The sequence below is a fragment of the Lepisma saccharinum genome, chromosome 6 (assembly GCF_977018435.1).
Source record: "Lepisma saccharinum chromosome 6, izLepSacc3.1, whole genome shotgun sequence".
Lineage (NCBI taxonomy): Eukaryota > Metazoa > Arthropoda > Insecta > Zygentoma > Lepismatidae > Lepisma > Lepisma saccharinum.
In genome coordinates, this window is record NC_139234.1 from 9,009,687 (window position 1) to 9,024,506 (window position 14,820).

The following is a 14,820-nucleotide window of genomic DNA, read 5'->3' on the forward strand; positions in this document are numbered from 1 at the left end:
CACAAGAACTGAATTCGGAAGAGAAAATGAACCACTTGTTCATTTTGCAACTTTTTCTCTTGCAGACTACAAAATGTTTGTAAATTCCAGATGATCTGCAAAATTCCCTGACATTCAACCATGAGGGTTTTTGTAATAATGCATTATCCAAACCTAACGACTGAATTAACGAACACTATGCTAACTCTGGTACTTACTCTTTTTGATCCTGAATAACCTTATCCAGATAGACATTTTTGCTCTTGGCTTCATGGAGTGATGCACGGAGCTCCACCAACTCCTTCTCGAGGATTTCCACTTGAAGAGGAGTCACGTTGATCTGCTTGGGACTTAGCACTATCTGGAATTAAGGGAAAAGAGCATTTCAGTGCAGTGAATGGTTCTGTAAAGAAGGAACATTGAAAAGCAGCACTTGGTCCAAACCACAGTAGCAATGGTTTGTGGGCTACTGGAAATGACAGAGGCTGCATGGAAACCAGTAGAATAGGGCTCGTGTGCTCAATGTCGCCATGTTGTGGTTAACCTTTTCGAAATTTTCAGATACCACACAGAGTGTCCATTTTTTATGTTGTTAATAACAAAAACAACAATAAGTCTGAAATGGCATGATCAGTATTATTTAGGAGAAGTTATTCTGTTGTATGGCCAAAAGGCATAACCTGAGGAAAAGATTGTTTTTCGATTTCAAGTCATAGCTTACAGGTATAAAGGAGTTAGTATTGTATGTTGTGTAAATAGAGATGCACGAGTGGAGTTCCTGAACGAGTGAGTTGCAGCAAATTTTGTCAGTGCAATTTTATGTTGAGAGGCTAATAATTAGTGAATCCACATTTTCAAGTGGTATCCAAACAGAAGTGCAGTGAACCTGGGATCCCTGGATTACAAGGTAACAAAATTTGTCCAGTAAACTATAAGGACATACGTAGATAAAGCTCTCGCAGGACTCCGTGATGGTATAATGGTAACACTGTCGCAGTGTAATCAAGGGGTCCAAGGTTCGATCCTGTGGAGGCACACTGCACAGTGGTTCAGATCAAACTTTCAATTGTACTAGTTTATCAGAGGATAAAGAGGACTTGGAACAAACTTCGATAAACTTCATAAAGTTCCCTCCTGTACATTTTGCCGGATCCCGATGACATGTGAAGGTATGGCTCCACACCAGGCACGGAGCGTCAATGTAAGCCGTGTAAGTCGGGCTTACACTTCATTAGTTCTAGTAAAATGTATGTAATTATCTGGCAAAAATTCGTAAACAACTTCAAAGTTGGGTGGCCGCGGTGGCTCAGTCGGTAACGCGTCTGACTACCATGCTCAAGGTCCCGGGTTCGATCCCCGGCCGGTTCAAATCCGGGAATTTTTTTCTAACGGTGGAAGCGGCCCCGGCGCCTACCCAGCGTCGAATAACATGGGTACCTGGGGGAAACCCTGGGGGGTAAAGGCGGTCAGGGGCGTGATGCTGATCACATCACCCCCACTCACGACCGGATCAAGAAAGTGTGGGGCGTTACCCCCACACCCCCTATACGCCTTCATGGCGTGGTGCTATGCACAGGGGAACACTTTACCTTTACCTTTTACTTCAAAGTTCAAATCGGGTCGACACCAGTGTTCAAGATCCTGTTTATTAGATTGCAACACTTCAGCGCCAGGCGGCACATGGAATCTCCCGCCTTCTGCTTGTGGAAAGCTGTAAGCCTTCTGGATTTTGCCTTACAAATTTCTGACCGCGAACGAGCAGTGCCTACCGTATCTGGATGGAGAAGAGCAAGAAATATAGAGAGAAGAGCAGTCAATACCCTACGCGTGTAAACCTACGACCAGAGGTTTACAGCAGCATTGCAAACCTCATGTTTAGAAAAAGTGTTGTCCATGGATGTCCGCAGTATTTCTTTCCACGAGGGAGGATTAAGCATAGTATTTTTTCCAGGGGTGGGGGTAAACTAGGTATATTTCCCCCATAATAAAGTTGCCTCCTCAAAATATACAAATTCAACATTTTTCTGAAATGCTCTTACAATAATTAACATAATTTGATGTGACTGAAATAAAATTATGTGTGTGAAATATATTCATTATTTTATGGTTGACGTTCATTTACCAGGAAGAGCTTCCTCCCCTTGCCCCTTGTGGACATCCATGGTGTCGTTTAAACTTCGTAATTATGCTACATACTACTAAATTGTTCTGCGATCTACATATTATTAATATTAATTTGTAACAAAACATAAATATAAATTAGAATGGTTCAACCAACGGGATGAGTTTGACGTTATACGTGAAAAGTTTGAGAAAATTCAACTACCACGAACAGCAGTACTCTTGTTTTATTTATATCCCCAACTTCCAAACAACTTTTTAAACTTGTGTGAGATTTAGCAGCATTATGTTTGGGTTGGCTTCATGGGCTAACCGTGAATACGTGCCAGCAAGACCCAGGTCCTGCAAGAGGAGGGTTCTCCAGCATTCAGTGTTGTCAGGTATGAATGAATGGTTGTTGTCTGCAAAGGAAATTTGAGCCAGTGGTGTTTCAAGATGGGTTTTTTTTCCCCAGCAACAGGGAATTCTGAGACACCTAAAAATGAGCGAGAAACGGGAAAATTAAAGTGAGAATGATAGAACTTAAGACCTTCTGTAAACAAAAGCACGTGTACCCTAACAGTGTTGCAAACTTATGGAAAAAAAATAATCCACATAGCCTACAAGGTGTAAAAACATTCCATTTGTCAACAGATGCGGAATAAGCAGCGTATCACTGAGTGATGACTTGTTGAAAGTTATTGAATGTATGTTTAAAAAAAAAGTTTAAAAAATGTACATCTTGCATGGTGGCCGATTTTCAGACTCATCACCGAAGTTCCCTGGCTCGAATCCCGGCATGTGTGTTATTTGTAAGTGTCCCTTCATCAATTTCATCTGAGGATCACTCATTCTCATCGTCGGGATTAGCCAAAAGTGGAAGAAAAGCAACGCTAAATTAAAAAATGAAATACAAAATGTACATCTTATCCTCCAGAAGTAAGACGGTTCCGTACCAAAGGATTAATTTTCTCTCATATTTTACTAAAAAAACCTTGCTAGAAGAATGTGACACATTGAGATAAATTACGTTTTGAAACCGGGGTTTCTTCATTAAATTTATTTGATGTTTGAAAGTGTTATGATTTATTATTATAGATAATGAAAGTAAGCTAATACATATGATTTGATTGACTAAATTAATAATTATGCAGCAAAGACACCAAGGGAAACTAAAACGGCATCTTAGAGAAGCATAAAAGTGGGGAAAGAAGACTATAGAATACAGAAATATGTTGAGGAAGTCACATTTTATTGTAAGCTACATATAAAATAAAATGCATATTTGGGGGTGAATTTTTAAATATTGTCACATTTTTCTTCTCTCTTGTTGTGAGGTGTTCATTTTAAATAAATCTCCCTCACCCTACGGCCTTGCCCTCCTTCACCCGCAAAAGTATTCCGGGGTGTGAGGATGTCACCATCCGGATGGTGAACACCTCTGGATTATACATCCACTCCTGCGTCCCCCCCCCCCATCCCCGGAGGACCGTCACTGACAATGTGAAATCACACTATCGATCATATGCCGACAATCGACATACCACTTCCGTTTCTGTACTTGACTTAGTGAGAAGAATTGTGGTTGGCAACAGCCTAATAACGGATTTCTTCCGCATCATGTAGTCCGTTCTATGAAAGTACGCTAATGGAAGAAAAACGTGTAAATTACATTGGATTATACATTTTAAAATATATTTTCATTAAAGGTTTCTGTTTATAATAATAATACGTGATTATTGTATAAATTACAATCGATCACGTGAACAGCAAGAAAATAGCGCCAGTTTCGAACATGGCGACTTCCATGCATGCAGGAAGGTCTCCCGTGTTTTCAGAGTAGTCTTTCGGAAATACAGCCGTTTGAAAAGTGGCAAGAAGCAGGTTGTTCTTAACGTTTATGTGACGTTGTGTCGGTGCTATCCTGAGCAAGCAGTGAAGTTGGTGTCCAAGTGTAATTGTGTGTCTGCGTCTTTGTGTTTCCGGTGTCGTGAAAGAAAGGAAAACGACCGGTCAAGTTGTGAGTCCCGCGAAAAAAAACACGTTGTTGCTCGTATAAACAAGTACACCGATTTTGAGATAAGCGCAATACAATGCGAGGTGCTTTCGTATTCTTTCAATCAAAGAGCCGTCCTGTCCACTGTGGGGAAGATGTTGATAGTAATGATTGATGACGATCTCCACAATTTTAACAGTCGACATTAAATCGCCTCTTGTGCCACGTTGAGTTCCTTTTTGGCAAGCAAATTTGACAGACCGTACTCTGACAGGATGATATCTAGCGCCGAAAATGCCTCAAGTTCAAAAAGGAAGTACTGAATCAAGGTAAGAAAATACATTACTTGCATGAGACGTGCGTAAATAATGTGCTTATTATCGTCTTCTTCTTTTCTAGTGCACGAGAAACCGAGAGAAAGATATACAATCTTTTTTTATTCCCCGGCTTATCTTTGTTTAACTTCTGCTAAAACTGGCGGTGTATTTGTTGCACAAAGGAGAAAACAATACTCCACATGTCAACAATGTTGGGCAATAATTTGGTGGAAATAAAACCAAAAGGCTTGAATTACTGAAATGAATCTCTCTCTCTCTCTCTTTTATAACTTTGGCGCTGTCATACTGAGAGAGGAGGGGGGGAAAGGGGATCTGTTAACCCAGTGTCAAATAAATTGAACTTTTGGCGTAGAAAAATATGTTCATTCTTGAACAAGAACACGTATTTAATCACTTGTAGAAAATGTATTATACTTCAATGTGTAGATTATCATTTAAAATAAGAATACGTTTTTCCATGTTACATAAAATTAAAGGTTGCGAGTGAGCAGCATGTGATGGCCGCACCATTCACGAACAGCTGGCGCAGAGTGATACGTTACTTGAAGTGAGACGGTTGTTTACAGAAGGTCAGAAGGTTCGTGATTCTTACTTTAGATATACATTAATGTGCTAAATGCTTGTTTCTGTTTTTTGCTTGTAGGAGAGCACAAACATTGGAAATATTAAGATCTGTTTTTTGTTTATATTTGAACTCAGCTGGTAGTGATTGAGCTAAAAAGTGCAATAACTTTTTAAAAAATTAAAGTGTTTAATTAAAACTGAATATTGAACCAGTTTTACAAATCTCATGTCAAATGTGAACAAAATATTATTAATTACATTTAATTACATAGTCCGTGGTTTGAACACTCTTCAAACAACGTACGAAAAGCCTGTTTATGGTCTTTCAGGTGCCAGATTTTCTTTTACACTACCCTAAAAAAGCACTTACATCTCCTTTCACAGAAATTTCAGGATAAATTATTAGAATTAGCGAGCATTTGTTTTATATTTTATTTTGTCATTCTTTTTTTACGAAATATAAGGAAATTTTAAGGCAAGAGAGGGAATTTATTTATGTCTGAAAGGGATGTTCCCCTCAGAGTCAGAAACATCACTGCTTTGAGCAGTGACCGCTTTTGGATTTGGTTTGTTTTTGTTTCCCCTTTCTTGTGTTGTGTGCGTGGTTAAACTCTTGTGGAATTTCTTTGCGACTTCCATCCATTGCAAAGAGGGATGTCGTCCCTCTGCTGTGGTGTGATAGTGAACAACAACGACTGCATTACGGAAGAAAACGAGTGTGATTGTGCGGTGGGGTGGAGAACTTGTTGAAGATGCCATTTTCCAGCAAGGATTTTGCTGCCAAGAACAACTTGTGGATGTAGGTAGGCCCACTACTTCTCTAGCAGACACGGTAACAGAAATGAAAAATGAAGTGCGCAGATTTTGTGATTCATGGTACGAGCTGATACCTGGTTATGCGGTTGTAAAAAGTATTCAGCACTGAATATTTTGTTTTAGTTTCTTTTTTAGCTTTTTTTTATGGTTACGTTACTCATTGTGAAAGGAATAAAACTGACGTAATTATCAGTTGAAATGTAGGATACATAGCCTAGCAAAGAAAACACCAGGCTCAGGGATTTATCAAGAATATTTAATCTGATGTAGTGTAACTTCGTTTTTAAGGGGTGTAAAGTTAAATTAGTGCCAAAATTAGGGAAGTGTTCAGAAAAAATGGGGGGAGGGATCAATGTGTGTGGATAAATCACTGACCTAGCCCAAAAATAAGCACAACGGGAAGTAGCCTTCATACGCTTACACTGTTGGAAGGTCACGCTCCGCCACTGCTCCACACATATTCTCGAACTGATCTGCACTGGAGGCAAAGCAATCAGCACCACTCCCCCAGACACCGTTACACCCTGGGACCCATTGTTAGAGGCTGACTTAGCCCTTGAGCCTCTTTATGGACAGACATTGTAAGACAATTCCCACCTGAGATCACTCACCCAATGTCTCTTACATGGTAACCACCAACACTGATGAAGGGACACTCACAAAAGTAGCCAATCCTATGATGATAGATGGGGCTCTACACATAAAGAGGACTAACAGGACAACACAATGTACACAGACCACCAGAGATTACGATCTTGGCTGAACATTAACTTGCAAAAAATGCAGCTTCCCCAGTTGTATCTTTTCTTCTTAATGCAGTTGCTTCATACTAGGTGGAAGACTGTTGCCAATACTTTATTCAGAAACCTATCAATAACCTGTTTGTACATCACACCCCCAATACATTTAACTGAACCTAAAAACATAAGTAAATGTAATGTGCCTTTTTTTCCCCCAGGTTTACTATTACGTTGAGTTCACTTACATCTTTTGAGTTAGCGAAGCTGCTTGGAGCTTCATCCGGTCTTTGCTTGAAGTCAATTTGTTCTACAATATTGATCTTTGGCAACATCATTGCCTGATAACTCTTCTTGCTCGAAAGAAAGGTCACACCAGATGTCTGAAATATTCAAAATCATAGAACTTTTATTCTAAACTTTACAAAATTAACTTTAGTGTGTGTTAAGCCTACATTTTTCACGTTTATGTTTCGGAAAATTAAAGATACGACAGCAAAATTAATATACTGAAAGGAAGTCTTCTCTCTCTCTCCTTTCTCCTTGGTACCACCTACTGTAGTAGAGGGATCCACATGTGGTGTGCCTGTCTGCGGTCGATGTTTAATTTACGTGGGAAGTGTATAATGGCATGCGTTTCTATGATTATTGTGTCTATCAGAATGAGTAATATGCCTGGTATATATTTTTCTGATTTTATAGTCATTGTATTTGATATGTCTGGGAAGTCTGCTTTTTTTATTTCCCTCTGTTAAGTGATCCTGGAATATTTCATTAACGGATCTGATTGATTTGCCAATGTAATGTTGCACAGGAGTCTTAGGTATTAGCTGAGAAAGTATTAATTTCTTATGGCGATAAAATACATTTGCTCGCGGCAATACATACCTCTTAAGCAAGCAATAGGCTATTAGCATAGTTTTTGTAACACTGGCACTTATGCAATTTACTCCTGTAGCCCACCATCATGAATCATAATTCTTTTTCTTTATGGAATATTTTTTGTGATTTGTGAACAGCTTTTGATAAATTCGAAGAATATTTTGTATTTATGCATATTTAATACCAAAAAAATGAGATATTTTTGTCAAATTTACAGTCACTAAAATTGCCAAAGCTGTCACGGGCTGCTAATTTAATAATAACTAATTAACTCAATTAACTCAACTGAACTGAGCTTAGCAACGCAACATCGAAGAATCGCTCGCCTCACCTGCTGGGCGAATTAAACATCACATGAAATATAATACGGTCAGGATAAGTGCCTAACAGTCGGAGTTACCAAGAATAAACCTAGGAGGATTTGATTTTAAATACCTGAAATGACGTTACATAATACTACGGTGTTTCTGAATATACACATATATTAAAGCACAGATAAATACACATTACATCTTGCCCTCTTTCACTCGATCTCACATTCATACTCTCATTCTATGGCATATTGCGACAATATGACAAATACAAAGGTTAGATTATTTACTACTTTGACCATACTCTTGCTATGTCTTGGCTACATTGCCTTTTACAATTTATCGTTTAGGATTTTAATCATAAAGTGAATAATTGTTCCTTGTGCGAACCCCTTCTATCTTTTCTGAAGGTATAAATATATTTCATGAACTATCGTTTGCGGCTAACATAAACTCTCATCTTTAACATTTGATTACTCCGCCGGAAAACAGATGTCTAGGGATGCCATAGCACTGATTTAAGTTATGCAATGATTTGCTTCACGCAGATTCGCGGTAGATAGTCGTCATCTTTCTCACACACGCACATGGTTGGATCTTACCTTAGCTGCATTCCCTCTGACCTGGGTTGGGCGGAAGTGGTCCTACAGTTCTGGAAGACATCTGCACTCCAGTGTTGCACTTCGCGGTTATCCTGGTTGGCGAAAGTGGATCGGTCGGCGGCTCCATCTGGCCTCATCGGATCCTGGCTTCACTCGTTCACTGTCGACTCCATACGACAACTTGCGCAATAATAGGTCAGTTCTTCGCGGTCACTCGTAAGTACAGATACGTGACTTGGGCGATGAGACGAACGTACGCGATGAGCCATTCGCGGTTTCACATGGACATCAAATGTTATTAACTTTCACTACTTTGGACGTTGTTTCGGACGATTGACACAGGTGGACGTGTCTGGCGTTATTCTCACATAACCACACGTATGTGCACGGATGCGTTGACGGCGAGGGGGAGAAGGACCCCCTTGTTCTATATTCTGCTCTACTCCATGGCTCTGAAACACTCACTCGAGGAAAACAAATCCAGACCTCGAGTCTGCTTGCAACTCGCAGCTCGGTCGCGCGGAGCTCACACTCCGGTGGCGATTGTAGGCAAAACTGTGGCAAACTGTTCCAAATCATCCCTTTTATTCCAGATTTGAACGTAGTGACGCGCTACCCTCTATGATCAGGTGCTTGTTTATTGTTTCTGGTGCTTTGACCGTTGTCCTCCTATCTTGGCCAATGCTCACTCAGGTCCTTAACCTCTGGCAGCAGCTCCTCGCGCAGAGATTAGGCTAACTCTTCCTCTTTTGTATTCAGTCACGAAAACCAAAGACAACTCGGCAGGGTAGCTTCTCCCTTTCAATCCGGCGATGAATCTTTAATAATTCATAACTCCCGTAGTTCTGTTCTGATTAGGCTCAAATCTTGGAATCAGTACTTTCAAGATGTGGTCTTCCGCTGGTGAAAATCTCATCCAATTCGGTCCATTGGTTTAGAAGTTGCATTTTTCTTGATATTCCCATAAGAATGCATGTAAATCCGAATTCGGGCGGAAAACGGTGGTTGAGCAAGCTAGTGCTGGCTAAGGCAGTTCGCTAGACACCTGTATTCGCGACGGATATTAATATTACCAATTGCAATTAATTCATACTAACGGGCAATTAGATTAATTACTTGTCACTCAATATTTGACCGTTATAAAGCATAAGGCTTCAAAATTTCCTGTTAAAAAATCATTTTAAAATTTTCATCTTTTGAAAAAATGTTTATTTTGAGCATATAAATGTATTAATAATGTTTACAAAAACATACATGATGACTAAAATGATAACTAATTTAAGGATAAAAAAAATACTTTTTCCATGAAAATAAGTCACATACTGACACCAAATTTTCCTTCACTTTTTAAAGATCAAAATCAGAAATCATACAGATTACTTGCAAAATAAAGTGGACTCTTTTTAATTCACACTTCAAGGGGACACGAAAAAAAAATCGACCTATCCAAAATTCAAATTAAATATGATGTCAAGGGGAATAACTTGTGTTCGAATTACTGAATTATTCGAATTATTAAAGTTCAAATTAAAAAGAGTCCAGTGTACTAAGTTTTGTGGACTATTTTTCATTATGAACCTTCTCTAAGCATCAAAACATGATACATAATCAGATTCTTCAATCACATGTTCTGGGACGTTGATCAATGCCATCATCATCATTATCTTCAGCAAGAACAGTTTCCTGATCATTATCTTCATTTTGCTATGCATTAACTTTGAAAAGGAATATCCCAGACACCAGCAAACTTCAATATGTAAATAAATTCTGATCAGTGATGGATTGTGGGTTCTGAGGGCCTGGCCCATCCTCCTCTACCACCATAGTGATTTAAAAATTATAAGGCCAGTTTATGGTGGTAGGCATGGTGAAAAAAAAACTGAGGGTTTCAATCCTTTGTAATGTAACGAGTAATGCAAGGTCTGATTCAAATAATGAAGGTGACTCTTCTTACCTTTGGCTTAGTGTCGTCATCTGGAGAGGGTGGAATGCTCTGCAGGAGCGACATGGCAGCACTGCTCCCTCCATTACCTATTATTAACTGGTACTGCAGTTCTGTGGAAATCGCAAACATGTTACAACGTAATACAATTATGTACATATGTATGGCATTGTAGAACCACTGTCAATGCATTCTGTTGTGAACCACGCACAATAAATCAATGAAATGTAAGCTAGTATTATTGTCTACATAAACTGTATTGCTATAATTAAATAACTATATATATATATATATATATATATACATAACTGTAAGTGATGAGCATTGACTTTAATAGATTGTTGCTAATACAATTATTGAATTTACTTGTATTATCTCCTCTTTATTATTTATTAATAACTTTAATTCTTTTGTTTACATATATTTGTCAAAATTGAAGAGTAACTAATTTTCAAGATTGACTGATTGATTTGGTTTATTTTACTTTGCATGTCTACCAATCTTGGCTAATCACGAAGATGAGTGATGATGATATGAAAATTTGATGAAGGGACACTCACAAAGAACACCCATGCCCAGGACAGGATTTGAACCCGGGACCCCTGGCATTGTAGTGTGCTGTACTAACCACTCTGCCATGGAGGCCAGCTAATTTTCAAGAACTAGCACTTATACATGGTTATATAAAGGGGCCACAAACAAAAGAGCATTTGGCAAGAACCCTTCGTGCATCTTTTGTTCAGATCCGGCCACCTGCTACCCCAACACCAGACTGGCACACAGACTGCCATTACCTTGTCTCCCTGCACACCTATGTGGCCACACTCCAATGATTGCATTATTTTCGTTGCTGTATTTGTAAGTTGTTAATTTCAACATCACTTATGACTGTAAAATATTTGAACAGTTTTATTAAAGCAAATAAAAAAAATAGAGATTTCACTGATTCTGATACTATGAACCTACTATGGAAATATTTGTTGAGTGTGTTAATGAAACTATAGGTGGGTTTCATGTGACATCAGGATGTGCGGCAAATTTTACCAAAATGCAACAGTTTGTGATGTACGTGAAACACACCTACAATAATTTCAGTACCTTTTCTTCCAGTGAAAATAAAACATTCTGGATATACTCTATAATTTGCAACTTCAAATATTTTGTAAAATCATTGTAGTTGAATTCGGGCGATTTTCTTAATGATAGTTTGCATAATATCAGCTGCCATGTTTATTAACAGTTTAATGATAATGACACTATTTAAGTTTTAACATGAATAATATCTTGTATATTTTTCTACGCAAAATGTTTGCTATTTTTGCTTACAAAAATTATTGATATTTAAATCAAGAGAATTTAAGTGTGTTTATTAAAAACCAGTAACTTAACGTGTGTGAGCATGAGATTTGTCGAACTACATTTCGAAGGTTATACTACCTCCTTCAGGTTGAAGCGATGTTTTCAGACACCTGACATGGTGCCTCGTCGAGAAAGTGATTAACACGTAAGTTACGGATTTTTAATCTTCCTTTAGTTGATATTCGATTGTGAGCAATTTGCACATTATCAGTATATAAGTGTGTTTACAGCGTACATATTATATTTCCTTTCGTATAAGCTTCACCCCATCAGAATATATATATATATATATATATATATATATATATTGTTTCCTTTCTTGGAGCCTAATAAACACTATAAAATGATTATGAGATTAATGTACTTTCACAAAAAGTAATTCTGATATCTACAAAATCTTTATGTACATTACTATAAATTATTTATTTAAAATGATTTAAATCGAGAATTAATCAACCTGTTTAAATCAATCCACCTTGCTTATGACAGATATACCTAATTGTGTAGTAGAATTCCATTAAAAACTACAAAGGCAATATCTACAACACACATATGATACATTGCCCAAATAACCTGAAGTCCTGCATTGCTTAGGGAGGGTTGCTGCACTGTAAACCCCCTCCTCCATGCATGAGTATGATACGTGGCTTAGCGCAGATTTTTTTGCTTGGGGTCCCACTGTAACTCAATTTGCCTATAAATCTTCCCTTTATAAGCTGTCTTTTAGGAAGCTTTCAGACCAGACCAAAGTGACAAGCTACAAATTATCATACCAGAACCAGAGAAAACACCGACAATGCAGTTTTCAGTTTTGTGTATCTCCTCTGAATAGCTCTCTTTGAAGTCACTTCCAATCCTTAGCAGTAAGGTGGAGTCACCTTCTCTCCAATTTACTGACTGTTCTTAATAGTCCGACATATTCCTAACACCACATTATTTTCTCTCCCCAAAAATTTGATAAATTGGAGTTATGTCTCTCTCGTTCTCACACAGCAAAATGATAAGTGACATGTGGGTCTCACACCCAAGTGACAAGCAACACAGATCCCATTCAGTCTGTAGAAAAGTGTTCATGCACAACCAACAAACCGAGCCAACACAATGAGAAAACAGCCCAGTGCGAGTAACATGCAAGTGACAAGTGAAATATACAGCCTGCCATGTCACTTCAGTGTGAAAGGTTCCATTTATTTCTGAAGGTTTGTTTCCAAGTGAAAAGTGTCGCTTGTGGCTTGTCACTTTGGTCTGAAAGGTTGTAACATATTTCTTGCTTTGTGATCATTACGATGATTTTATCGTTTGTTCGCTGCAAAATACGTAACAAGTCTGCTATGCCTCAGCGTAAAATGCTCTGCATTTGTTATTGGGTCATTCCATGCCAAACCATCCAATGGTGGTTGCATGACCATTTTAGAAAATTTTCATCTTTAGTACATACACTTGTACATGTTTCTAGATATCAAAACCAATGTTCAAAAAAAAAATATATTGTCTTTAGTTCTCCTGGGGTAGCCATTTTTCCAACATGGCACGTGGCTTTTTTTGCTCATGTAGCACTTTTCAGAAATCTTAGTACCTCAAAAACCATTAGAGCTAGAGACCTGAAACAGAATTCAATTTGGAGCTAATGAAGTATACATTTTATGATATTCAAGTATGTTTTGCTTAAAATTGCATCATAAGCATGAAAATTATTGTGGAAATTGGGGTAACAATAGTTAAAAAATTGGATTTGTAAGCCCAATTTTTTCAATGAAGGGGTTTAGTCTAAGGCTTGATTTTTTTTTTCATATGTAGTAGACCTGCATGCAGGGTGTCTGTAAATAAAATATCAGTGCTTAGAAATGCAACCCTTTTTAACAGCATGGGCTCAAACATGGCCGTTCATTGAATTTTGACAGTTTTCGGGGTAAAATATCTCATTTGGACCTCATTTGGCACAAAGGAAGCCCTGCATGAATCTAACTCTCACTAAAAATCTCAACTTTTAGATTCAACTCATTTTGGTCAATATGAGGTAACGTATGTCACTTAATTTCTGACGTTGCAAAGTATGGTTAAACTACAGGGGACGGACAAAAATGTGGAAACACCTGGTATAAAACAGGTAGCCATTTCAAACACATTTGCATCTGAATGGTAGGTGGCGCTGTGGTCACTGGCACTTCCTGCGAGGTATACACCCTGGCCAACCTGACAGATGAGCCAGTTACAGTTCAGCAACCGGTCCATGCAGGTTATCGTGAATCATGTCTGAGCTGACCGAGTTTCAAAGAGGACAAATTGTGGGTGCGCATATGGTGGGAGCTTCCGTGATGAAAGTAGCGGAAATGTTTGGTGTATAAGAGGTACAGTCTCGAAGATCATGACTGCCTATGAGCACCAGCGTGGACGCAAGTGTGTGTTGCGTAACAGAGACAGACACACATTGGGTAGGATTGTGACCAAGCAGAAGATCACCACGGCTCCAAAAATAATATATATGGTTGATTTGGTGTTTTAAGTCCACATTTATGCACAGTAAGGCTAATCGGCACTTTGCCTACAGTTTATAAAGTGAGATTTTGACATGCACCACCAGAAATCTAGTCTGGGACCTAACTGTTGGGGATCTGAATCAAACTTGGGCATAACTTTTGGGGGGAGGCAGAATCAAAAAGTTTTCTACCACATAACTGTTCCATTTGCGAAATCATAAAAATTACTCATTACTTACATCTCAGGACCCAGGAAGATTAACCCAAGTTCTATTAGCTTGTTAATTCTGAAAATTTGTTAGGTGGGCAATGAAAGGTAATGTACGAGTATATGTAACTTCAGCACTAGATAATTCAAGCCATCCATGGCCACATAAATTTGCATTTGTTAAATCTTTCATGGGCAACAAACAAAGAAACTCAACACTTTACTAGTATCTCCTTCTTATGTAGATGAACTTGCAAATTTTCAAAACCGATCCTTTGATCAACACAGCCTTCACTGCCACCAGCTTTATCAGATTTATTTCATTTTGAAGGCAGATTCCTGATATAGTAGAGTCTGGAACTCATAATGCTCATTTTTCCACTAACATTCTAGCTTCACAAAGAAATCTAACTCATGATTAGAAAAGAGCACACTGTTCTTTAAAAAAATACTTCATAAAGGGCTATCGCGCTTGCGTCAAAAATTCCATGTAGGCTATCTTCGTGTAC

General features: G+C 38.4%; 1 protein-coding gene across 3 annotated transcripts in view; it reads right to left on the reverse strand.

Moving 5' to 3' along the window:
• The window catches only part of LOC145988542 (uncharacterized), a 64,618-nt gene that overhangs the window by 20,936 nt on the left and 28,862 nt on the right, over window positions 1-14,820 (reverse strand). For 2 of the 3 annotated variants that reach the window (XM_083123457.1, XM_083123459.1), the window contains exons 4-6: window positions 10,280-10,380; window positions 6,779-6,913; window positions 198-340 (exon numbers count right to left, since the gene is read on the reverse strand). In XM_083123457.1, coding sequence (XP_082979583.1) covers window positions 198-340; window positions 6,779-6,913; window positions 10,280-10,380 — 379 coding nt within the window. The remainder of the gene's footprint in view (window positions 1-197; window positions 341-6,778; window positions 6,914-10,279; window positions 10,381-14,820) is intronic. The other variant, XM_083123458.1, reaches the window with a different exon arrangement.